The sequence below is a fragment of the Cibotium barometz genome, chromosome 24 (assembly GCF_041138505.1).
Source record: "Cibotium barometz isolate CiBa-2024 chromosome 24, ASM4113850v1, whole genome shotgun sequence".
Classification (NCBI taxonomy): domain Eukaryota; kingdom Viridiplantae; phylum Streptophyta; class Polypodiopsida; order Cyatheales; family Cibotiaceae; genus Cibotium; species Cibotium barometz.
The window spans coordinates 43,868,942-43,894,662 of NC_141069.1; the positions used below are offsets into that span (position 1 = coordinate 43,868,942).

General features: G+C 47.8%; 3 protein-coding genes across 8 annotated transcripts in view; 1 reads left to right on the forward strand and 2 right to left on the reverse strand.

Moving 5' to 3' along the window:
• LOC147625342 (polyadenylate-binding protein-interacting protein 8-like) overlaps positions 1-25,721 on the forward strand; it is a 54,991-nt gene that overhangs the window by 1,149 nt on the left and 28,121 nt on the right. The window contains exons 2-8 of one of the 6 annotated variants that reach the window (XM_086818665.1): positions 426-539; positions 672-716; positions 802-874; positions 976-1,088; positions 1,295-1,354; positions 1,807-1,845; positions 1,945-2,013. In XM_086818665.1, the coding sequence (XP_086674791.1) occupies positions 426-539; positions 672-716; positions 802-874; positions 976-1,088; positions 1,295-1,354; positions 1,807-1,845; positions 1,945-2,013 (513 nt within the window). Of the gene's footprint in view, positions 1-425; positions 540-671; positions 717-801; positions 875-975; positions 1,089-1,294; positions 1,355-1,797; positions 1,846-1,944; positions 2,014-25,721 lie in introns of all 6 variants that reach the window. The other 5 variants (XM_086818663.1, XM_086818664.1, XM_086818667.1 and 2 more) reach the window with 5 other exon arrangements.
• LOC147625343 (uncharacterized) lies at positions 16,102-17,528 on the reverse strand. The gene has a single exon (XM_086818987.1). It carries the CDS (start codon positions 17,511-17,513, stop codon positions 16,473-16,475), a length of 1,041 nt encoding a protein of 346 aa, XP_086675113.1. The 5' UTR covers positions 17,514-17,528; the 3' UTR covers positions 16,102-16,472.
• On the reverse strand, positions 17,530-19,040 carry LOC147625344 (uncharacterized). The gene has a single exon (XM_086818988.1). It carries the CDS (start codon positions 18,559-18,561, stop codon positions 17,671-17,673), a length of 891 nt encoding a protein of 296 aa, XP_086675114.1. The 5' UTR covers positions 18,562-19,040; the 3' UTR covers positions 17,530-17,670.

Below are 25,721 nucleotides of genomic sequence, written 5' to 3' on the forward strand. Positions count from 1 at the left end.
TCTTGCGCGACACGCTACTGCATGTGATTGCAAATTTCCCAAACACAAGCCATCTTGTATATTTGAGACCATCTGACAGTTATCTTATGTGATATTTTTTGTGATCTCATGTGATGTGACAATTTTTCATTTCAAAGGGATCTTATGTGATAATTCCCTGATCTTTTTTTTTTCGACCAGCCTTAGGCCCAAGATCCTCCCGTAGTTACTGATTTTGCACTGCCCGGGGGAGATGCCGCCGAGGAAGCACCTCTTGGTCCTAGGCAAACACATACACCACTTGAGCTATCACCTCATTGGTGATAGTTCCCTGATCTTATGTGACATCTCATTGCATTTCTTTGCAATAGTCCCCCTTTTTCTGCAAATTTCAGAGCATCGGATGGTAAACAATGCCCTCCTGTGTGTGGATTTTCTTGATGCAGCAGAAAAAGAACAGCTACACGTCAGGAAGGCGTAGGGTCAATGGCAGAGCAAGCAAAGCGCAACGGGAAGAGTGTGTCAGAAGGACTGTTTATGTTTCAGATATTGACCAACAGGTTAGAGTGCTTTTTTGCTGCTTTTTGAGCAGTTTCAATCATATCAAATCCATAATTCACGTGCAAAAAACCTTGCCACCAGTCTTAGTTTAACAATCAATCTACCAATTCATGTTTATGCTGAATCCTTAGGTTACGGAGGAGCAGTTGGCTGCCCTGTTTCTCACATGTGGCCAGGTCAGTTTGTGTACTTCATCTATCAGCTTTTTGAGGCTTCACAAACCATGGTGTAAAAGCATACTTGGGATTTGGCCTTGCACAGGTTGTAGACTGTCGGGTGTGTGGAGATCCAAATTCTGTGCTGAGATTTGCATTTGTGGAATTCACAGATGAGGGTGAGAGTCAAGAGTTTAGTTCAACTGAGGTGGCTTTAGCTATCTTTGAAGTAGCCCTCTTGCTGGATCTTTGTGATACCTTGTTGCATCTGACTATGCAGAGGGAGCAAGGGCAGCATTGAGCCTTGCGGGAACCATGTTGGGTTATTACCCTGTCAGAGTGTTACCTTCCAAAACCGCAATTGTTCCTGTAAACCCAACTTTTCTTCCCCAAGTAAGAGAATGCATTAGTTAAGTGCTGCTTTCAATCTGTGCAATCTTAGTGGACTGTACTTGTACTTGATTTTTGTCCTGGTACCTGTCAGCAGGCCCTTGCCTGAGTGATTTGGCTCAACATAAAACACCCTACCCAAGAGGCTGGAAGTTCAAGCCCTGACACCTCACAAAAAAAAAAGAACTTATGGAAGTACTTGTGTGCAGTCAGAAGATGAGCGTGAAATGTGTGCAAGGACGGTTTACTGCACAAATATAGACAAGAAGGTGAAACACAAAACCTTTTTGATTACAATGCTCTTGTCAGTGACTGAAAATGGCACTGGCTGTTGCCACTAATATGACTTCACTCATGTTTCATTATACTGCACAACCCTTCTGTTCGCTCTTTCGGTGGTATGGGACTCAGGGGGTTTAGGTGAGGTGTGCAGTTGGTTTAGGTCTAACCTGTTATCTCCAGTTTGGATGATTCCCAGGATATCAGTAGGCAGATGAGGCCATGACAAAGCTCTAGAAGACCACCTCCGAGCCTGAGGCTAGACCTATACCAACTGCACATTGCCTAAGCCCTGGTGTTCCAAGTAGTCCTAACTGAGCAGCAACAATTAAAATCATGACCTCATAAAAAAAGCCAACCTTGTTTTGTCCTTTAGGCACATAACACATGGTATTTGTGTTAACTTTTCTTTGAGTGGTGCTGTTTTGTGTAGGTTTTACAGGCTGATGTAAAGTCATTTTTTGAGCCATTATGTGGTGAGGTACAGCTTTAGAAGTACCTTTTGAAGGTTTCTGTTGATGATTGTAATATAGATTCTTTCAAGTTATGTGTCTCTAAATTGCAACTCAGTTGTCGTCAGGTAGCACGACTAAGGTTGTTGGGGGACTGCCGCCATACAACCCGGATTGCATTTGTGGAGTTTGTGCTGGTGAGATGATTTCATCTGTTAGCATTTTCCCTCTTTCTGATTTAACAACAGGGTTTCAGTTACTGATTTTCTTGATGCTGTTTGTGTTTTGGGTAAAATCTAAGGGAACATTTTACATGGTATAGTGTTGCACTGAGGACTAGGCCCCTTGAAAAGCATGAAAACGGTTATGAAATGTTGAGTCGTGAGCCCTTCCCTCGCCCTCCTTGTGAGGGCAAAAGGACGAAAGGACCAGATGTACGAGAGATCATAGCAAAACCACACAACATGAAATATGTGAGTGAATATATATATAATGGTGAGTGCAAATATGTACAAGAGCCCTCAGGTGTGAGGTGACTCTGAGTAGAAAGACCAGTGTAGAAGCAGAGATGATGTTGGAGCTGAAGCACGGTCGGTGACGAAGGCTCGCGTCGATGTGAGGCAAGGCACTCCGAGTGGTGGTCGGTGTCAAAGGCTCGCGTCAGTGGAAGCAGAGGCACTCCGAGGTGGTAGTGGCAGCGGAAGATGAGGTGATGCAAGCTCTGATGACAAGGGTGCTGTTGTACGTGAGGTGGTAGATGAAGAGCAGAGAGGGCCGCCGTCCTGAGTGGTGGTGGTGTGAGCTCTGATGACAAGGGTGCTGCAAGACCAGAAGGGTGCAAGCTCTGGTGACACGGGTGCTGCGCACCTGAAGGGTGCAGGCTCTGATGACAAGGGTGCTGCGTACCTGAAGGGTGCTGAAGAGCAGAGACGGTTGCCGTCCCGAGTGGTGCAAGCTCTGGTGACATGGGTGCTGCGTACCTGATGTGATGCCGATGATGAGGCTAGGCAGAGAGTGGGCTGCCGTCCCGATGTAGCAGAGAGTGGGCTGCTGTCCCGATGGTGAGAGCTGAGGCAAAAACGCTGATATGCTCTATGTATAGCAGAGGGGGCTGCTGTCCCATGGGCTGTGGTAAAACGCAGATGATATGTTGATATAAGCACTGATGTGAGCCCTGATGTAAGCGCTGATGAAAGGCTGATGTAAACGCTGATGTAAGCTGTGATGAAAGCGCTGATGTCTGCTGATGTAAAACACAGATGAAGTGCTGATGTAGGCGCTGATCTATGCTGATGTAAAACGCAGATGACAGTGCTGAAGTAAGCGTGATGTAAGCGCCGATGTAAGGTTGATGTAAGCGTGATGTAAGGCTGCTGCTGTAAAACGCTGAAGACAGCCCTGATGTAGGCGACCAGAAGATGATGTAAGCACTGATAGCAGAGAGGGCTGCTGTCCCACGGTGGCCTGTAGCAGAGGGTGGGCTGCTGTCCCGGGTAGTGGCTAGATGATGAAGGATAGGGAAGGCTATATATACTGAGGCGGGGGGGGGTGCTGGTCGGTCAGCCTAAAAAGTGTAGGCCAGCAGCCAAGACAAAAAAACCCAAAATAAAATATAAAATACCAGAAAAATCCCTTTTTAGGGCTGGGAAAAATACTGTTTCGTCGCACTCTGTCCCCCTGCAAACCCCCCTTTGCTGTTCACCTGCAACCCCTCCTCTGCTGCCCCCCATTGCCTGCTGCAACCCTTCGCCCTCCTCTACCCGCCGCCACCTCTGCTGCCTGCAGTTTCACCTATTGTGAGAACAGTTTGCATGAAATAGCCCAAGACTTCAATGTACTCCCCAGTTTTTCCTAGTGTTCGATTTGGCCTTTTTTCGCTCAGATTAGCATCATGCTAATCATTCCCCCCTGCCGGTGAACCATTAATTTTACAGAAGCCAAGCTCACGGGCCTCTTTGTTGGGATTGTAAAAGATGTCAAAACGACCCTCATTGCCAAAATATTCGGGTCACATCCATCCCGTCTCCAGGCCCGTGATTGGGTACTTGCGGCCTTGCCCTTCGACTTCGCACTCCCCTTCAAGTACCCAGGCCCGTGACTGGGTACTTGCGGCCTTGCCCTTCGACTTCGCACTCCCCTTCAAAGACGTGAGGTTTCTTGGGAGAGGTTTCTTCAAGTGGATGTTGTGGGAGGTTGACATGAACCCAATGAATTGATTGCAAAAATACTAAATACCAAGCGTAAAATAGAATAAACAATTGCTCAAGACACAAGATTGGGTTCAATTTGTCCCGCCCATGCTTCCTCTTGGTGTACTTAAATATATTTCTTAAAATAACTTGTGGGGCTCAAAATAGTGTCATTTTACAAACATGTCCACTTCTTAAAAAATAGATTGCTTTATTGGACGTGCAAGCTAATCTACTTCAAAAATAAATGTGAACCTAGAACCATAATTTAGTGAGAAAAAAACGATTGCTCGTTGTGCGCCGTTGGAAGAGGGAAGAAGATGAAGTGTAGCCAAAGATGAAAGATAAAAGCAAAAGTGGTACTGGAGCCTCCAAGGTGAAAGAAACTGATTTGCGGTGTCAGATCAGGAAGAGGAAAAGAATTTAGCGGAGGTATGTATGGACATGTCATGGTGTCCTTTTGTATGGCTCATTGCCTAAACAACCTTCTCAAAGACATAGGGGCATTGCCATGGATCAGCCCGCTCATTGAGGAATGGTCTCCTTTGTCCTCAACCACTGTCACATGCACTCTGCACTGTAGTGCATGGTGACAAACTGGCTCATCATCATCAGTGCAACATTGTACAGTATTAGTACCGTTCAGGATGATATTTGTTGTACGCCGTGACCCCATTGTAATCCTCAGTCCAAGATAAGTCAGGCACGAGCTACGTAGGTCATTCTCAGCCATAGCAAGTCAGTCAGTCAGTCTAAGTCCCTTAACCACCTAAAGAGACACATTCACGAATATACAGTCAGTAGAAACCTTAGGGTTTGCATTAGAAAGCATTCTCTATATTGCACATCATTCATCCATTGCATCTAGATCATGGCAAACACCCCAGATATCATCTAGTATTTATCAGGATATTTACTAGGATTTTTTCCATCATTTTCAGCATTTTATACATTATTTATGCATTTATTGTGGACATGAGCAGTCGGCTAGCTCTGTAGCCAGCCGACTGGCTCACTTGGTCCATATAAATAGATCAGCATGTTATTCATCCATTCATTCAATCATATTCAGCATAAGAGCATTCAAGCGCTTGGCATCTTCAGCACAAGGAGCATAAGCGATTGTAGTTTCAGCCACCATCCCTCAGCGTTTGTTTCCTACAGCCCTAGGTGCCTCAAACGCATGAGCATTCAGCACTTCTACATCAGCAAAACGCATCAGTTCAGCATTCAGCCAGCAGTTCATCTTGCGTTTCCTGCATTTATATAGTTTTCAGCATTCATCATCTCATCGTTTTGTTCCAGCCACTTGGTGAAGGTAAAACGCAGCATTCATAAGCATTTAGAGCATTCATACTCAGTCTAGAACAGTCCCAAACAACCACTCTCTCAGCGTCAGCTTTGCATCCCCTTCTCATTCCATTGGGAAGAGTGCATAGGCTCGAGATTGGACATCTTTGGTGCTTCTACAACAGTGTACAGTTCAGCCCAACTCTTGGTCTTCAGAGGTCTTGTGTTTGGTGGCTTATTGTCAGTCACACCGTCAGTCTCTTTAAAGATAATAAAGCAAATACTATCTGGGTAACGGGATAGGGGGCCCTTCAGTGGGTAATTCGGGACCCCATACGGTGTACAGTTCTCATCTCTCTCTCTCTCTCATATCTCTTTGAAGTTTAAAGTCTTAAAGTGAATTGCTAAACTCGCAAAACTCAGGATACAGAAGACGGTGTGAGCATTTGTGTGACAGGATCCTCCAATACAAATAATTCCGCTGCATGTTACAACCACCGACGACTTCGGCATGAGTTCAACAAGAGGTCCTCTCTCTCTCTCTCTCTCCTCAAATATTCCGACACCCTGTTTGGCTACAACTTCCTCATGTTGGGCCGGTTGAAGGATTGTAGTGGTGCTTTAAGAGGGCTTTTCCTTAGTGAGGAGTTTGTTGTCATGGAAGAGTCCCGTATAAACTCCGACTGAGAGTGTAGGTTATGAGCGGATGATGCTTCTTGGTGGGAGAGGACCACGGATGCTATGGTGAGGCCCATAGTCCACCTATTGAGGATTGTAAACGCTATGCAACCATGCATAGGCAAGGTCTATGAGGCCATGGATCGCATGATAGAGAAGTTGAAAGACTTCGTGTGCTTGACGAAGACAAATACGAGGAGATCCATTACTTGTAAGGTGAAATTCCTACTACTCTCCATTACATGCAGTAGCTTATGTGGTGGACCCAGAATTCCAAGGCAACAAGCAGGAGAGCGACCCAGAGGTGAGTGCTGGGTCTATGGTGGGAGGACTTTGGTTTGGATGGACCAGAGCTACATCACCTGTGGCCATTTGCATACTTAGCTAGGTCGTCAGCTCCTCTTGCTTGGTGGAACTTTGGAGCACCGATAGCCACATTGCCTCTAGGAAGAGGAACCGACTCGGGGTAGAGCATACCAATCAAGGTTGCATTTAAAACCCATTTTTTATTATTTAGTATTTTTTGGACTTCCGAACGTTTCCAAACGTTTCAAACTTAAAAAACGTTTGTGTTTCGGTTTCTTCCTCCGTGTCCTTTTTTCTATTTATTATGTTCGGCGATTGCTTTGTATAGCCTGTTTGCGCTCATGACATCAGACAGATGTGACATTGTCATTTGATTTTGATTTATCATTTGTTTCTACTACCTACATTGAATTGTCAAATTCCAATCATGGTGTATTTGGGTAATTTTGAAATTTTTAGATAGGCTGAAATGCTAGAATGTGACATGTGTTGACACATCACTCCTTGTCTATCAAAGGATATTAGATATAGACTTCGAGCTTTCTTGACCAATCTCTCACACACAAACACACACATATATATGATTTTAACATTGTAAAGTACGTAATGTTTTTGACGTACTTTATCGGTTAGCAACGTTCTATACCACGTACTAAACTTGTGACGTTTCGTATGTTTGAAACTACCTTGGTGCCAATGACCTTGTCTTCGTCAGCGCGAACTTGCGAATGCTTTGCAAGAGCGTGACCAAGAAGGGAGATCCCTTCACTGAGTGGGAGATGAGTCAACAAGAGGATGAGCTACAGCAGTAGCATGCCAGTGAGGATGAGTGAGGATGAGCTTGATGTTCCTTTGGCACAAGCTATCCGTGACCATGAGACGAGCACTTCACGTGGATGATCATTCCTGGATCATGATCATGGGCCTTACTACTTAGCTCTTGGCTTTAGCACTTTTGAGTGTTTTCATGCTTTAGCCTTTTTTGTCCTTCCATGTATTGTGCCTCCTTAAGGCTTAGTCTTGACTCATTTTGTATCTACTTAATACAATCAACTGTCAACGCCTTCACTCTTTGATCGGCGTATTTTGTTAATATGACTCAAAAGCTTACCATTTTAGTGTAAATTTGTGCTCATTTTGATGTGCTTCCAAAGTAGAATAAGTGTAGAGTAGAAAAACTTAAAAAAAAAAAGTATTTTTTAAGTGCCGTTTTCTCCCTTGTCCCCCATTCCCTACTTATGGTCGTCCCCCGTCCCGTTCCCGTCCCCATTCCTCGTTACTGTCCCCCGTCCCTTGTGACCATGGCCTACGGCCTCTTTGGATCTTTTTTTGTTAGGCTATTGCCTGAAGGCGTGTCCTCTGTCTTTTGTTTTTTGCCTCTCGTTTCTCCTTTTTCTTGTGGATTTGATAGAGCATGTCCTAGTTGAGAGGTCTATAGTAGTGTTGCAACTTGCTACCATTGAAATATCCCTCCATCTCAGTCCTATCGAGAGTCTCTATCTTTATTGCACCTTGAGGAGCAATTTGTGTGACATGGTAGGGACCTTAAAGATAGTTTTTCAACCATCAACCTATATGCGGATTGTAAACTTTGCTCACTTAGTTGCTCTAAGACAACTAACCTCTCTGTGAGAGGATTTCCCTTGAGAGTATGTCTCACTGCAATTCGAAGGCTTAGAAACAAGTGTTCCATTGGCCTTGACTATGGCAAGCCCGAATGCAAGCTAGGTGTGCTATTGATAGCCACCTTGTAGGATAGTATGGTAGGCCCATAGAGCAGAGTGCAACTTATGCTCGCAATCACTTCTGGATGCCTCTATTATCTTGGTGAGAATGATGCACAAAGTCTTGTTTGTGCTCTCAGCTTGGCCATTCGCTTGTTGGTAATAAGGTGTCGACTTTTTGTGCTCGATGCTGAGGAAGCAGCAGAGGGTGTTGAAGGGCAACCCATTCCCATCGGACCCAAGAACTTCCCAAGAAAAGATCCTTCCATTAGTTACTAAAAATACAATCAAATTGGTTAAGTACATGACAGTCTCAATCGTGGGAGACATAAAAACATGGGACAGAGAGGGGCTCTTCCTTGTTGGCTGGCCACTCTCGGAGGAAGGCTATCTCATAAAGGGGGCCCGGGGGGTGTGGGAGGGGAAACAATCAAATAGGTGGCTAGGTGGCGTGTGAAGCCAAGTAACCTTACTATCTCTCACACAGGCTACAAGGGGAGGGAGGAGGGAACAACCAAATAGGTGGCCTGTAGAGCCAAGTAACCTTGCTGTCTTTGACAGGCTTCTCATACAAGGGAGGGAGGGGGGGACAACCAAATAGGTGGCTTGTAAAGCCAAGTAACCTCGTTGTCTCTAACCTTGAGGAAAGGACCATTGCGCCAAATCCATAGAAAAGCCTCTTGGCACTTGTGCATATGCTTAGAGCCGCCTTGAAGCTTCTCCCACTAGCCACGAAGGGTGTGTATGATGTCCGTCCAACTGCTCGTGATGGACTCAGCGGGTGGGTGTCAGAATGCGCAGCGGAAGACTAACACATGTAGGAGATGCATCACCATCGAGCTCCACGAACACCCCCAACGGGCACTGCAGCATCCCTCCACCGGGCTCCCATCTCCCGGTGAGCTGCCTCCCAAAACACTGGCCGGAGGAGATGATTATGACAAGGTGCTACTCTAGCCTATATATGGCTCTTCAACTTCCCATGCTTTCACTTATGGGATAATCCAAGGCACCTTCTAGCCATAGATCACACGCTCGAAATCGCCAACCTTCCAACACCCTCCCTCGATTCGAGCTCCGCAAGCCACCGAGACGCGAGGGGGTCGCCCAGGACCACACACGCCTGAGCCGCCCAGGACCACACACGCCCGGGCTCTGATACCATGTCAGAATGCGCACCGGAAGACTAACGCACATAGGGGATGCATCACCATCGAGCTCCACGAACACCCCCAACGGGCACTGCAGCATCCCTCCACCGGGCTCCCATCTCCCGGTGAGCTGCCTCCCAAAACACCGGCCGGAGGAGATGATTATGACAAGGTGCTACTCTAGCCTATATATGGCTCTGCAACTTCCCATGCTTTCACTTATGGGATAATCCAAGGCACCTTCTAGCCATTGATCACATGCTCGAAATCGCCAACCTTCCAACAGTGGGGTGGTAGTGTCTCTATTGCCTCTCTGTAGTGAGCTGCCAAATGTGCCATGTTGCTATATTGTTGATGATCTCCCACCTGTAACACGGGCCTATGGGCCTCCTCCGTGTTGATAATGGGGCTGTCATGATATCGTAATGAGAGAGAAGAAGGGCTTGTCTTCTCATATGTTAGGGCTGGTGCTTTTTCAAAAGCTGACGCTACCGTCCCCTAGGTGATGGTGCGGGCTGGTGCCTGGTCCATGGTGAAAATGCAGAGGATCCGCAACCATACCTGCGGCGCCTTGGGACAATCCCAAAGGCGATGTTGCTATGACTTTAGAGGGTGTCCACATCTAAAACAAAGAGCCGACCGACCTCCAACTACTGCGAGCCAGGTGCCCACTACCAAGCTCCTGTGTACTATCAACCAAAGGAAAAGAGTAATATTCTGTGGCTGGAAGCTGTCCAACAACCACTTCCAAAAATCACGGAAGAAGACGTGGGGATGCCCTGTGTCTGCCAGTGTGCTTTTGCCGTTGGTGTACTATCAACCTCTGGCATCTGAATCCTGTAGCCTAGACGGATTGTGTACTCAAAGGAGGAGATGTAAGGGGCATCTTCGGGGAGTAAAGGGATGGTGCCACTGCCACTAACCATGATCTTACCTGGCAACAACTCAACTGCATGATGAATTCCCCTCTTGGGTGGCAGACCATCTAGTAACTTGCTCGGAAATACATCATGAAACTCTTTAAAATATCATCCAAAATTTGTTGTTCTTTAGAAATTTCACTTCTTGAGATTTAAAAAACATTCACAAGTAGATGATCTTAACAAAATTTCAAAATTGAAAAGATCATGAAAACAACAAAATGAGAGTCTATGAGGTCGATAATCTAACATTATTGTCTTGCTCTTATAAAAAAAAGAGCAAGAAATTCCCAAGATCACGTCCACCCGTCAAGGTTCATGAGGTGGAAGTCCAAAGCCTCTCGGTAGTCCTGAATCTGGACCTCTAGCCTAGGCACTGTTCGACCCACACTTCCACGTTTGTACCCCAGGAAAGATTGACCACATAATGGCAATCGTTGGGTAGCAAGAGTGTCTGCACCAAATGTGAAGAATAAAATTGTGAGTAGAGCGGTTGTCAAACAGAATGTGCACCCGATGGCCGCTAGATTCCTCGGTTCAATCCACTGAAAAAACCGACGGTCGCGTTGAGCTGCGTGCCCCGCCCTTCCCCTTCCCATTTCTCTCTGTCACCTGTGCCCCCTTCCCTCGCCAGCTTTGTTGGTGCCTCCTCCCCCCTTCTTTCGCTTGCACCCCTCCCCCCCCCCCCCCCCCCGGCGCGGGCCCCGGTTTCTCTTGCGCCCGCCTTCCCCCTTGTTTTGCTCCTTCTGCCTGCAGCACGTCTCCCTCCCCCCCCCCCCCCCCCCCCCCCCCCGGTTTGTCTTTGCGCTCTGCCCCCTCCTCTTTCCCTTTGCATGCGCCTCCTTCCACCAGCGCAACCCCCCCCACCCCCCCCCCCCCCCGCACCTGAGCCTCGAGCGTTTTTGCCTCCCTTTTTCGTCTCTTCCTTGTTCCTCCAGCAGTGCCCTCTGCTAGTGGGCTGTTGTCTTTTTTCGGCAAGTCTTTGCCTCTTCTGATCTTCGCTCCCAGGAGGGCTCCATGGCAACCGGTCCGTCATCCCTGACTGAGGCCACCGTTATCTTTTTCTGAAGCGGACCTACAGCTTCTTGCTACAATTGTTGCATCCCTAGAGGCCTCCACTCTGGTTTGCAAGATTGTCGGTAGCCACCCCGCGTGCGGACAACTCAGAGATCTTCTTCAGGCTAGTCTCCTTGGTGGACCTGCAAAGATCACAAACATTCATCCTTTGGAGCGTGGCCACTACTAGGTTGAGTTCGACGTGCGAGCAACGTCAGATATTGTCATGCAACTGAGCCCTGTTGCATTGTGTACGGCCTAGGCCTTCTTTGCGCGGTGGCAGCACGGCTTCAACCCGGCATCGGACCCTCTCGCTGGAGTTTCAGGCTTTCTTGTGATAGTCTGCTTCCCAGGCCTCGGGAAGGAATACCTTGCTCTTCTCCCGGTGATCGATTGAGCCTTGCTGCATTGTGTATGGCCCAGGCCTTCTTTGTGCGGTGGCAGCACGGCTTCGACGCGGCATGTGACCCTCTCGCCAGAGTTTCAGGCTTTCCTGTGACAGTCTGCTTCCCAGGCCTCAGGAAGGAATTCCTTCCTCTTCTCCCGGTGATCGGTGGAGCCATTGGGAGAGTGATCGAATCCCCACCTAGTGCCACTTCGTCCCTTGCACGGGCAGCCGGGATTCCATCCCTTTGCATCTATATTGCCTCGCTGGAGGCAGTGCCCCATGACATATCCATTCCTTGCCTTCAAGACCTCGTCGCTCAGCGAGTGGAGTACTAGGTCTTTCCGGCCAGTGCTTCATTTGCAGGCAGATGGGACACCTTGTCAGAGCTTGCCCTGGCATCAGTCTAGGAGACTGCCTTCGGTGGTCCCCCCCCCCCTCCCCGGGTCCTTGTTTAGATCCACACCAGGGGGTAGAGAGAGAGGCAGGCCCTCAGGTAGCCGAGCACTAGGACCCGACTGCGGACGACTCTGCTGCTGGAGAGAGGCGGACTGTTGGCCCGCGCTAGGGCCATCAGTTGGACAATGAGAGCTGAGCGCCGCCGTCGTGTGTGCGCCAAGCTGGCAAAGTACATGAGAATTCGGTTTTGTCAGAGAACTGTTTCAAGCATTTATCGCAGCACCTACTCGTCGGCAATGGACCCCCTCCGATCACTGTGAGGGCTCCTCCGGCCCCTCCTGTTTGGCTGTTGCTTCCTCGTCGAGATTCCTCCTCTGGTTCTTAGTTTCCAGTGAGGCTTGCTGGCCCCACTGATCCCCCGGCATGCACCCCCCCAGCACCCTCCTGCTCCGATGGATCATTCCCGCCCCCTCCTCCTCCTCCTCCTCCTCCATCCTCGCCTCTGACTCTTCCCGCAGCAGTCCCCTGTGCCCCGTCCTCTTCCTCTGAGCGCGCACTCTCTCCCCCGAAAGAATGTGCACAAGCGGAAGCACTGAACATGAGAGAGAGAAAGATTGCAAGCAAGAACTGAGCTTTATTAGCTTGAGGTTACAGAGTACAAGAGCCAGCAAATAGGGCAAGGAATGATATGATAGAATGAATAAAGGGAGCACCTCTTATATACTTATGCATGAAGCAGCCGGCTTAGGAAAACAGGCTGACAGCTCCATGACAGCATAAATAGAAAGATGCAATATTTTAACACTCCCTCTGCATCTTGAAGTGTGCAAAAAAGTCAGAAGAAAACTGATGACGCAGGTGCGACCATGGACACGTCAGCATGGCCAGTATTGAGTACACCTCGGAAAATGCACATGTCAGCCTGTTGTCTTCAAAAAACATAATGCCACTATAAAGAGCAAAGAAAATCTGCTTGGCTCCAAACTCAAAGTAGAATTGTGAACACATCACATCCAATAACCTCGAACAAATGAACATGGAACACATCCTGTCCATAGTCTCTGCTAACCAATAGTTTTGGAACTCATCCGAACCATGAAGGAAACTTGGTTGATCCTGGAACTCATCCGGACCATGAAGTGAACTTGCCTGTCTTCATACTTGGAACTTCGACACACGGGTCCCATGCTCCAGATTTAATATAAGAGAGCTTTTGAAAGCCCCCTCTCCCGCCCACAAACCGTTTCTGGAAGACAGCACGCGGGGGATGCCCTTAGGATCAAAGCAGGACACCTCGTACAAGTGCAGAGTGAGCATTTGAGTCTTGATTCTCCCAAGCTGAAAGTTCGGTGAGAAAGGCATCCTCCTGGTCCCGAGTCCACTTCCTAGAGCTGGTGGGGCGTTCGGGCTTTCGTTCGTGGCCCTGAACAATCTCCCAGAGACCCTTGTGTGTGAACCAGACCTTCATCTGTAGCTTCGAGTGATCATAGTTTGTACCACTGAGCTTGCCCTCCTTGTTCGTGCAGGGGGGGACCCATGTCTGCCTCAAAGAAGCTATGTCTTAAACAACCTCTGTAGCTAAGCAATCCACGTGCTCTCTCAAGCACCTTTCCGCAGGATCCAACTAGGGACTAATAGCCCCCTCTGAAGATGCAGGCTGGACAGCAGCAAAAGAAACCCAAAAAACACACCACCGGGAACCTCCTACCAAAAGAGGGAGGGGATCTTGGAGGGAGAAGAGCTGATGTGCCACTTGTCTGATGCACTCACTGAATTTGCAGCTAGAAAACGCAGCCTGGGGGCTGGCCGACAACAGTTGGAGAGCTTGTAGAGCAAAAACGCAGCTAAGAAAGAAGAAACGCAGCCACTGTTTGAAGGATCCACAGCCTGGAGAATCTAGGGAAGCAGAAAACGTAGAGGAACAGAGAGCCTAGGCGAATGATACCATGAAAGAATGTGCACAAACGGAAGCAATGAACATGAGAGAGAGAAAGATTGCAAACAAGAATTGAGCTTTATTAGCTTGAGGTTACGGAGTACTCCCTTTATTCATCCTATCATATCATTCCTTTTGGCTCGCTGGCTGTCTCAGCTCCGGGTCGGGTGCTGTTGGAGGGCGATGGGAATGCTCTAGAGGGAGGGGGGGGGGGAGATGTTAAAATATTGCATCTTTCTATTTATGCTGTCGTGGAGCTGTCGGCCTGTTTTCCTACACCCGACTGCTTCATGCACAAGTATATAAGAGGTGCTCCCTTTATTCATTCTATCATATCATTCCTTGCCCTATTTGCTTTCTCCCATGATCAGGGCTGCCACAACCATCCATAGCCTCTCACCCTATGAGCAGCATCACACCCTGACACATCCAGTGCTTCTGCATCACAACACAGACTCCCAAACTGTCTCCCCCAAAAGAGTTCTTGCATCACAGCACAGCATACCATACAGTCGACACACCTATACCAGAGGGACCCTCTCTACCTTCCAAGGGTACTAGTAATCCATCTCTGTCATGGATTCCCTGTCCCCTGTCCAATCAGTAGCAAGGCTGTACCAAACATGTGTCCATTCCTGTACCTTCTGCCTGCATGTGACCTATCTCCTGGAGAACCATAAACATGTTTCCTCGAGAAACCTACGACCTGTTTCCACGTGAAACCCTTAGGCCTGTTTCCCTTTGAAACCTTTGTCCTGTTTTCCATACAGAACCATTCACAGCACTATTCAACAACAGTGCCAACAACGGCATACATCTAGTTACCTGTTTCCTCATGAAACATCTGGAAACATAGAGATGCCCATAACTGTAGGTCCCTCTGTTCCTTTCCAGCAGGAAGAAAACAATCTGCTCCATGAGCATGCAGCCATGCGAGCTTGTATCATTCCCATGCCAAGAAACACATTCAAGTGACCTCTACTTGCAGCCAGAAACCCAAGCACATAGCTGAATTTGCAGCCAACCAAAAACAGCCCATAAACAGTCCTCGAACTGATCTCAAAACAGTCCTGGAATTGCTCATGTTCGTAGCCACATGCACTGCCACGAAACAGTCCATAAACCTTTCCAAAACAGTCCCGAACCAAAGCAAAGAGAAGCTGAAAGTTCCATCGGTTGCCATCGACATGATGTCTATGTTCATGAAAAACCAGCCCCTGTCCGCCTTTATGTCCAGAGAAACCAGCCCCCTGGCCACCTGTATGTCCAGAGAAACCAGCCCCGTCTTCTGCAAAAACAAGCCCCCTCCAAAGAGCACCAGTGCTGCTGGGCGTTTCATAGCAAGCAAGGGAGGGAAAGAGAAAGCCAAGGCGCATGTGCAGTCACACTGTTTTTCCACCAGTAGATAGGCGCACCCAGCCATCTGCTTTCTGCAATCCAGCCAGCCAGCATGTAAGTGCTGTCCCACGTGTGAGTGCTAGCCAGCCATCAAGAGGCGCTCTGTTTTCTGCAGTCCAGCGCTCGATTAACCTTGGCCACCCTTTTATAGGCTCTTGGCCGGTCATCGGGCGTCCACACTTGGGCACCCGCTCGTCCATACTTGGGTGCCCGCCCGCTAGTCTATCCCTAACTCAGCTCGCCAATCAGCCTGCCTAGCTCCAAGCTTCCCCAAACCTCGAAGCTAGTCTTGTGTGCGTGTAGCACACTGTAGATACACACTGTGCACATGACATACTCCCCTTCCTCTAAGAGCTCACTAAAAAGCATAGTTGTCACGGTACAAAAATACGATACCGTACGGTACGATACCGTACGGGAATATTCGGTACGATATGAAATTTTGGGATACGGTACAATAAAATACGGTTTTTTAAATTAAAGAACACCTACAAACATAGACATTTTCAATTTGGAAGGGTAGAGTCTAGAGAAGTTGTTTCAAACCAAAATATCATTAAAAACAACTAAACAAGTTTGAAGTGACAAACAAAAGTACATAAAGTATAGAGGTGCGATGCGATCATGCGCGCTAGGTGCGAGTACAAAAAGAGAGGCTAGAGCCAAGGCCCAAGGAGAGACTAGACAAAGGCATCACTATCAGAGCTCTCGCTGAAATCATCCTCATGAGAAGAGGACACATCAGTGGCCTCGCCGAAGTCGCCATCGCTAAGAAGGTTGCCCTCATCATCGAACTCGGGCTCTCTAAGCTCATGTGAGAAGCCAAAGGGAGCATCCCCATCTGCAAGAGCGAGTGTGGAGCTACCCGATCCACGCCGCACATAGGTATGCACTATGTCCCTGGGAGCACCACGAACCGTGCATCCACGGCTTCCTACTTGCACTCCTCTGCCACTACCTCCACGCCCACGACGAGTGCGAGTAGGTCGTCGATCAAACGACTCGAGCTCTCGATAGATCTCTGCATAGATCCTCTCCTCCTCCTCATCCTGCACTTTGTTTACACTCTGAAGAGTGCCCCTTGTGAGCTTGAATGCATCCACATTCACCTACATTGTACAATGATCAAGTGACAAGCAATGTATTAGAATTTGGTTCCAAATTTCAATAAACATTGAAGTTTGAAATTTGAATGCTTATAACTTATAACTTATAAGTTGTAACTTATACCTGTCTCGCCGATTCCATCTTTTGCATTGCGCGTAGCATGCGCAAGTTAGCGCGGCAATACACTAGCCGCTCTAACTGTTGCGTGCTCAAGCGATTACATAACTTCGTGTGTACAAGTGAGTAGGAACTCCAGTTCCTCTCACATGCACCTGAGGAGCAATCCTGAGCTAGGATTCTCAAAGCCACCTTTTGGAGGCTTGAGAGCGCATACCCAAATGTCTCCCACCAAAAGAGGGGCTTCACAAGGGATTCCCTCTTCCAACAGGTAGTAGATGCAAACGCGGCTCCTCCCCTTTGGTCATTGTAGCTTATGAGCTCCTCAAGGAACTTCCCATGGCGATCTTCCGGCAATGCTTTGGGCAAGTAAGCATCTCGGGCTTCAAGTAGCTCCACGTTGGTGAAGAGGGCGGGTGATTTGTAAGCCGGATGCAATAAAGCGGCAAGACCATGGATAGGTCTTCGCATCCACTTCCATCTCTTCTCCACAATGGCCAACATACCATCGCGCTTCTCCTCGTCGATGGAAGGAGAAACGCGTAACTCTGCTATGGCCTCTCTCATGAAGTGAACAAGAAGGCCCATGGTGGCTCCCTCCATGTTGGTCATCCGCAATACCCTATAGAAGGGCGTGACCGCAATGACAATAGTGCGGACCGACTGCCAAAACTCCTCCTTTAGGCAAAGTCGTTGCATGGCTTTGGCCTCCGCCGATTCTCGCTCATCCCACTCATTCCACATTGTGGAGACCACTGTTTGGCGAAGGGAGGATTTCACATCGTGGAGGCGCTCCAAGAGGAGCCACATGTAGGCGAAGCGTGTAGATGAAGGCTTCTTCAATTCCAACTTGCTATGTTCGCGGAACATGGCAAGCACCTTCACCTTTGTGGTGAAGAAGGTGACAATAGAGATAGCTTCGGTCATTACTTCCTTTATCCACACTAACTTGCCCATATCCTCCATGAGCAAGTCAATGCAATGGGAGGCACAAGGCGTCCATACTATGGAGGGATAGTCCTCCTCGAGCAACTTTCCCATCCGACGGCAATTTGAAGCGTTGTCGGTGATGACTTGCACCACGTTCTTCGATCCAACCTACATGTCACAATGCACATGAATGGATGCAATGAGCGTATGCGGTATGAGACTTGAGTCATGACTCATGATATAGCCACATATGATCATATCACATATACTAAAGCCTAAACTTTAAAGACTTTAGTGCAATTTGAAAGTTGAAACTTACCTCCATGATGGTTTGCTTGATATGGCGATATATGAATGCACCCGATGTTTTCCTCCCCGCCTTTTCGGAATCCACGCCCCGCACAAAGTATGTGCCAAGAGGGCAAGAGACAACTATATTGATGATGCCTCTCTTCTTCCGGTCACTCCATCCGTCGGAGAGGATGCTACACCCATACTTGGACCATGCCGCCCGCACCGGATTGAGAGATCTATCGATTCTTTCCCTCTCGTCCACAAGCCTCTTCGTGCGCATGTCATGATAGGAGACGCCGGTCCATCCTTCACATGGGCCCACATTTGCAATGGCTTTCACCATTGACTTCCATTGATCTACCTCGAGCACATGGAATGAGAGATTGCACTCAATAATGGTGCGTGCAATCTCTATATCCGCTAGCCGTTGCCGTTCTCGGAGATGTGATAGAGAAGAAGAGAACCCCCCGGTGGCTTGGGCTAGAGTGGCTTGCCTCATGGGAGACTCAAGCCTTTGTCTCTTTGAGGAGGCGGAGGCGGCACCGATGGAGGCGGCGGGGGAGGATGTATCACAAGGCGGGGAAATGACCTCATCATCCGCCCTTGAGCTTCTACCACTATCATAGTGAGCACCCAATCCACCCTTGATCTTGTTGAAGATCTCATCGGATATAGCAAGGGGGACTTCCTTGCATGGCGCAACTTGCCCCCCCACCTTTCCAACATGTTGGAGAAGCCTAGTAACTCCACTTGTGTATTGTTTGCCACAATACTTACAAGTCCACCTATATGACTTGGACTTTCCATCGGCTTTCTCTACATGGATAGCATGCACATTGAAGGCTTCATTCTTCTCCCTTGTCATTGTAATAGAGAGAGAGAAGTTAGAAGATTCAAGAGATGGATAGGCTTGAGAGAGAGAGAGAGAGAGAGAGAGAGAGAGAGGCTTGAGAAAATGAGAGTGAGGCTTGAGTCTTGACTCTTGAGAGAGAGAGAGCCTAAAGGCTTGAGAGAGAGAGAGGCTTGAGAGAGGGCCTATGGGGGAGAGAGTGGCTTGAAAGTTGAGAGTTGAGAGAGAGAGAGAGAGAGAGAGGGGGGCTTGATGGTCACTTGAGCAAGACTCAAGAGAGGGGGGGGCTTGATGTTCACGACTCACTTGAGTAATGAGAGGCTAGAGCTTTGAGAGAAGCTTAGGGGGTGGGCATTTTATAAGGGCATGTAGCATGTCCAATGGGCCAAGCAAACACATGGGCCACAAAGCATGCCCAAAACGGCCAGCAAACGGCTACAAAACGACTACAACAACGGGTATAAACGGCTACAAAACTGCGCAGTCGGCGGCGGCGCAACAGCTAAAACCGGGCAGATCCTGCATATCGTACCGTACGAATCGTACGTACGAACAAGTTCGTACGCGTACGAGAAACAACCATGCTAAAAAGCCAGGGTAATCCCTCTGAAGGGTAGTCAATGTCTCCCATGCAGCGTCCTCCTCAACACGATCCTTCCACTTAATCTTGTATTCTATGATAAGTGTATTACGCAATCGTCTTTCACGAAATCCAAGAATCTTTTCAGATTCGTGTGGAACAAATGTCATATCCTCAACATCTATAATTTCTTGAGGAGTAACTAACTGGTCTGTTCCACCGAGTACTTCCTTAAGTCTACTGACATGAAATACAGGATGAACTTTCACATGAGAAGGCAAATCCAATTCATATGCGGCTGAACCAATCCGTCGTGTAATACGAAATGGTCCACAATATCTAGGAGATAATTTCGGAGATCGACCTGTCCGTTAAGTCTCGGAATCTTTCGGAACTCGCAAATACACCATCGTTCCTTCAGAGATCTCTCTGGGTGAACGATGTCTATTAGAATAAAATCTGTCTCTGTCTTGAGGACTTCTAATAGATTCTTTCGCAACTTGTAACATTTCTTGCATATCTTGCAAAAAATTACGTGCTGCATCATGCTGAAGTCCTGAAAATCCCACTGGAACAGGTTATCGAGGTTGAAAACTGAAACTTGTGGCGGTGCCCGGGGGACTATACATCTCATCTTCAACTTTCCTAGGTGAGGTCCCATTATTAACTAGAATAGAAAGACTATGGCTCCTTCTTTGTGTTTCTATGCACCTGGAGCTTTCTCCTCTTCTATACAATCTCGGCCATCCATGCACTATGCAATTTCCTTTCATCCTAACTATGGAGTTGCAAAATTTTGTGCACTTCTCACTCTTCCGAAGAGAGTCTTTCTGCCAACAGTTATCCTAAGGTGTTACGTGAGGAACTCCATGGGCACTACTGCTTCCAGTCCATACACCATGCTGAATGGTGTAAGTCCCATTGTATTGTTGTTGTAAGCTGTTCTAAATGCCCATAATGCTGAATGTAAATTCATGTCCCATTCTGTCCCTTTTTCATTTACCGTCTTGACCAGAATTCCTTTCAGGATTCTGTTGGTTGATTCTTCCCAACCATTTTCCTATGGGTAGTAGACTGTTGATTTCTTATGTATGATCATATGTTGCTCCATCATCTTCTTAATCACTTCAGAATAATATCATGTACAAGCTTTGAGGGCCTTACTCTCCCCACGGGAGATGCCGGATTATCCATATACAAATGCCATAACACAACCCAACACGAGGTAACCAGGCCGGAACATAGGTTGTAGAAATGCCGAGCCAACAATATAATCCATATACCTCGGTGTGGGTACTGATTCTTCCCCAAAAACCACGGGTCTTCGCGCCCCCCCCCTCCCGTAGCTCTTCGCCTTCGCGCCCACCCCCCCCTCCTCTTCAGCGAACTGCCCCCCCCCCTCCGCCAGCTCTCGCCACCCCCTCACCTCCCCCTTTCGTGCTGCTTCCGCCCCCCCCCCCCCTAGGGTTCTGTCTTCGCCGTCTCTCCCCCCCCCCTCCCCTTCTTTCTGGTTTTCTCCGCCCCCTGGGGTTATTATTTTTTACCTTCGCCTTCCCCCTCCTTGTGTGCAGCTCGGTTCTTGCAGGTTCTCCGTATTCGCTCCGCCTTCGACGCAGCTTCAGACTCTGATGGAGGTTCCTCCCGCCCCACCTCAGAGGGACTCTTCCGCAGCCCCCTCGCCCGCCCCTGAGGACACCCCCATCAGGCTTTCTCTTTCGCCGGAAGAGGAAGCGAGCCTAGCCGCAGAGGTGGAACGCCTTTAGGCACATTCCACCATCTGCCGTATAGTCGGCACTCGCCCTAGCAGAGGGGAGATCCGGGATCTTCTCCAGGCCCGCCTTCTTTCAGATGTGGGCAAGATCCTGGACGTTCAGCTACTGGGCCGTGGACATTACCAGATCGAGTTCGAGACAGCCCAGAGCGTGGCCAAGGTCCTAGCCATGAGTCCCCTTGACATCAGGGGTGTGTTGGGGTAAAGGCACTATGCCCACCCTTATAGTGTGTACAAGCCCATAAGTTATAGTACATAGTACACTTAGTACTTTTAATGTACTAAGTGCACTATGTGTACTAGTGCAATATACATGTGTGATAGGGGAGTCACACACTCATATCATTGTGAGTTGACTTATCCCCACAACTCTCTCTCTCTCTCTCCCTTGCTTCTCTGTGTATGTCTCCCACATGAATTAACCTAACCCTAATTCTTGTTTCTCCCACACAACTGGTATCAGAGCTTAGTGATCCCTCCCTCTTCCCTCTTCTCCTTGATAGCTGAACGAGCTGTACTGTAGCTGGCTGTCACCCTCATTAGGTGAGTCGTACTGTTATCAGCTGGGTGCTGATTGGGTACTGTCATACATTCAGCTTGTCGGGCAAAGCTACACGCTGCACAGCAGGCACCGGCTCAGAAGGAAAGCGCAGCAAAGTGTTGGTGGCCACAACACGTAACCCCACACCGGCAATGATGGCGAACCTTTTTTTTTCGAGTTGCTTGTGAATAGGCGAAGGCAGCCAGGCGGACACGTAGGCAGTGGGCGTTGAGGCGTTTAATCGCGATTCGGCTGGCTACAAAGTGTATTAGCGCTGGGCGTTAGACACGTAAGCCAAGGACACGGAGGCCAGCGCCCACAACTCCCGGCGTCCATCGAATACTAGGTCAGAACAACACGACACGCCGCCAACCTTATCGCTGGTAGCGGGGTAGCGCCAGGTATGCGTGTTGTTGCCCTTCTGCTGCACAAGAGCCTCCAACAACAAGAGGGTAAAGGACAACCATGAAGCTTCTGCCCAGGGAAAGCGAGAAGCTTTTCTTGCATCAGGCATGCTTCCTTGCAAGTGGGAAGAAGATGCCCCCCCCTTCCTGCAACAACTAAAATTCAGCCTGCAGATCAGAGAAATTCAAAAAATTAAGAGGTATTTGCCTTCAATTTTGGGAATTTCTTATCAATTTAATTAATTGAGCAAGTACAGGTGCCCAATTGCTCAATTTTTGAGCAAAATTGGGTGACATTGGTCACAATCAGGATCAATTTGCAGGAAATTGGTCACAATCAGGATCAATTTGTAGGAAATTGGTCACAATCAGGATCAATTTGCAAGAAATTGGATGTCGAAATTTGGGGCTTTTGATGTAATTGTGCAATTAAGCACTCATACATGCTGTATGATGTGAGAAATCGCACATTTGGGAAAAATTGCAGCAAATTGCATTGCAAATCAAGGGGCTTTTGTGCCGATTTGGTTGATTTGCATGCAGGCACTTGCAATTGATGCTTTGGGCAATGTGTTGATGCCTATCAAGCACTCAATGTGCCTGTAAATCAAGGGGGTTTCATGTATTGGATGTATATGTGGCCAGGGGGAAGCATCGTGAACACTCTGGATGCCTTCATGTGCGTCAATGTACCATGTATGATCAGAAATTGATCTCAAATCAAGGGGCTTTTCAAGATTTTATGCTTGTTGAGCTTGGCAAAGCAGCAGGCAAGACATTTATGCCTTGAATCCTCAAAAATCAGCTTGCAGTCAAGGGGCTTTTGCCCAATTTCTGTTCGGGACTGTTTTATGCAGTGTTCGGGACTGTAAAAGTCTGATTTTTACTCATTTGGACAGCCAGGAGAGCATTTATTGCTATTGTACCTGCTGGTACAGATTTGGCACAGCTTTGTGCAAGTTTTGGCATGGCTGTACACTGTTTTGAGTGACCAAAAGGTTCAATTTCAGCTGCTGTACTTGCCGGTACAGGTTTGGTACATCATTAGTGAGCACTTGGTACTGTTATACAGTACTTTGGAAGGGCAACAGAGCACATTTAAGGTGCTGTCCAAAATCTGCAGCAACCAGATTTTGGTGATTTCATCACATAAAGTGGGAGAAAAGTTGCATTTGTGCTTCCGCAGTGGGAGATAAAGCTTGGGAGAACAACTGTGAGCACTTTGTGTGCTTTTGGTGCAGTGTTTGCACATTTTGCAGGGAGTCAGGCATTGACAGGTTGCATTTTGCTATGGCAACCACAGGTGAGAGCTCTTCATTGCTTCACATCAAGAAGCTTGAAGGCTCGCATAATTATGATATTTGGCAAACCCAGTGCTACAATGTGTTGCTCTAGAAAAAGCAGCACAAGCGTATCAAAGAAAGGGGTGTAATGCCCGCTTCTCTTACTGCTGAAGAGTGGGAAGATATGGATGAGCTGGCAAGATCTACTATCATGTTGTCTGTGTCAGACTCATTACTTTTCAGCATTCGTGAAGAGAAGACAGCTTGGGGAATGTGGCAGAGATTGCAGGACTTGTATGCCCAACAAAGTGCCTCAAGCAAAGTGTATTGGTTGAAGAAACTCATAGGTCTTCAAATGAAGGAAGGGGCGTCTATGACAGCCCATTTAAATGAGTTTAATGGCATTGTCAGCCAGGTCATTAATCAAAAGTTGGCAATGGACGATGAGTTCAAAGCCACTTTTCTGTTATGCACTTTGCCAGAGAGTTGGGACACATTTAGGACAGCCACTAGCAATTCGCATGCTATGCTGTCATATGCAGATGTTGAGGGTGCTCTTCTTCAAGAAGAGATGAACAGGAAAAACAACTCTGTTGGAAAGTCCAATGCAATGAATGCACGTGGGAGATCCCAACAAAGGGGAAAAAGCCAAGAACGGGGAAGGAGCAAGTCTCGCTCCAAAAAGGATTTGGAATGCCATTATTGTGGCAAGAAGGGACACATTAAAAAGCAATGCTACAAATGGAAAAATGATCAAAAAGAAAAGGGAAAAGGCAAAGACAAAGAGAAAGATGAAGCCAAAGATGTAAAGCCAAAGGGCAAAAGTGGAGTCAAGATTGAAGAAATCAATGTGTCACATGCAGGTGGCAGTGAGGATGAGGTCCTATTTACTTCTTCACTTGATGCCCATTCACTTCTTACAGGTGGTCATGGTATGCACTCATGGATCATTGATTCAGGTGCCTCCTTTCATGTCACAGGTTGCAGAGACTTGTTTGTCAGGTATACTGCTGGCAATGAAGGAGTGGTTTATTTGGGTGATAACCATGCATGCAAGATTCTTGGCAGAGGTGATGTGAGGCTTGTGTTTTCAGATGGCTCACAGCTTATGCTCCATGATGTCAGGCATGTGCATGAGATAAAAAAGAATCTGCTTTCTACTGGACAGCTTGATGATGCTGATTATGTTACCACATTTGGTCGTGGAAAGTGGAAAATTAGTAAGGGCTCACTGGTTGTTGCCAGAGGCTCTAAGGTGGACACTCTTTATTTTATGCATGCAGGTGTTTGTCACCATGCTAATGTAAATGAAACCGAGCTGCCGGAAATCTCTATGTGGCATAGCCGGTTGGGACACATGAGTGTCAAAGGAATGGAGCAATTGTCTCGTTTGGGTTACTTGCCTTCTCTAAAGTTTTTAAGTTTTCAGTTTTGTGAGCATTGTATATATGGTAGGCAACTACAGTGCCCCCACAAGAAAGCTCTTGGACAGAAAGATGCTCAGTTAGAGCTTGTGCATACAGATGTATGTGAGATGCCTCAGCTTTCTTTGGGAGGGGCAAAATATTTTGTGTCTTTCATTGATGATGCCACACGCAAGGTGTGGGTTTATCCTCTTCGTTTGAAGAGTGATACATTCTCAGTGTTTGAGAAGTTTGTTGCTCTTGTTGAGAATCAAACTGGCAAAACACTGAAGGCTTTGCGTTCCGACAATGGTGGAGAGTATATGTCCAAACAGTTTCAGGACTTTTGTGATGCTAAAGGCATCAAGAGGGAGCTCTCTACTCCTTATGATCCTCCACAAAACGGGACAGCAGAGAGAATGAACAGGACCATACAGGAGAAGGTCCGTTCTATGTTGTCACATGCTGCGTTACCTCATGGTTTTTGGGCTGAAGCTGTTATGACAGCCGTTCACCTTATAAACAGGTCACCTAACACGAGGCTTGGTGGGAAAGTGCCAGAAGAGGTATGGACAGGGAAGCCTCCGTCATACAAGCACTTGAGAGTGTTTGGTTGCGTTGCGTACGTGCACATACGCAGGGAAATGCGCACCAAACTTGATCCAAAGTCTCACAAATGCATATTCCTAGGATATGGTGACAGAGGTGAAATGGGGTATAGACTTTGGGATCCCGTGAATAGAAAGATTATACGCAGCAATGATGTCATTTTTGATGAAACATGCATGTATAAGGAGCCTGCAAGGCAACAGGAGCCTGGCAGAGTCATCTTTGATGATGATGGACATCATGGACAACAACCAAGGGCTGTAAATCAGCCATTACAGCAGGAAAACCAGCCCTTAAATGGTGCTAAAAATGGTCCAAATGGACAGCCAGAGATGGCAGAAGATATCCCTATGGATATACCACAGTTAGAGGAGATACCGGGCATGATTTTTCAGCCTTATGGCATGGAACAAGAGCCACCAATGGGTGATATGCAGGCTGGACAGCAACCTGCAAATGATGGTCATTGGGTACGGAGGTCCACTAGACCCTCCAGAGCCCCTGACAGGTTTGTTCCAGGGGTTGACTATTTGATGCTTACTGACTGTGGGGAGCCCTCATGTTATAAGGAGGCTTTACAGAGG

Bases quoted from the DNA above. Each gene is read 5' to 3' on its own strand.
- LOC147625344 (XM_086818988.1), bottom strand. From the start codon at position 18,561: ATGACAAGGGAGAAGAATGAAGCCTTCAATGTGCATGCTATCCATGTA.
- LOC147625343 (XM_086818987.1), bottom strand. From the start codon at position 17,513: ATGGGAAAGTTGCTCGAGGAGGACTATCCCTCCATAGTATGGACGCCT.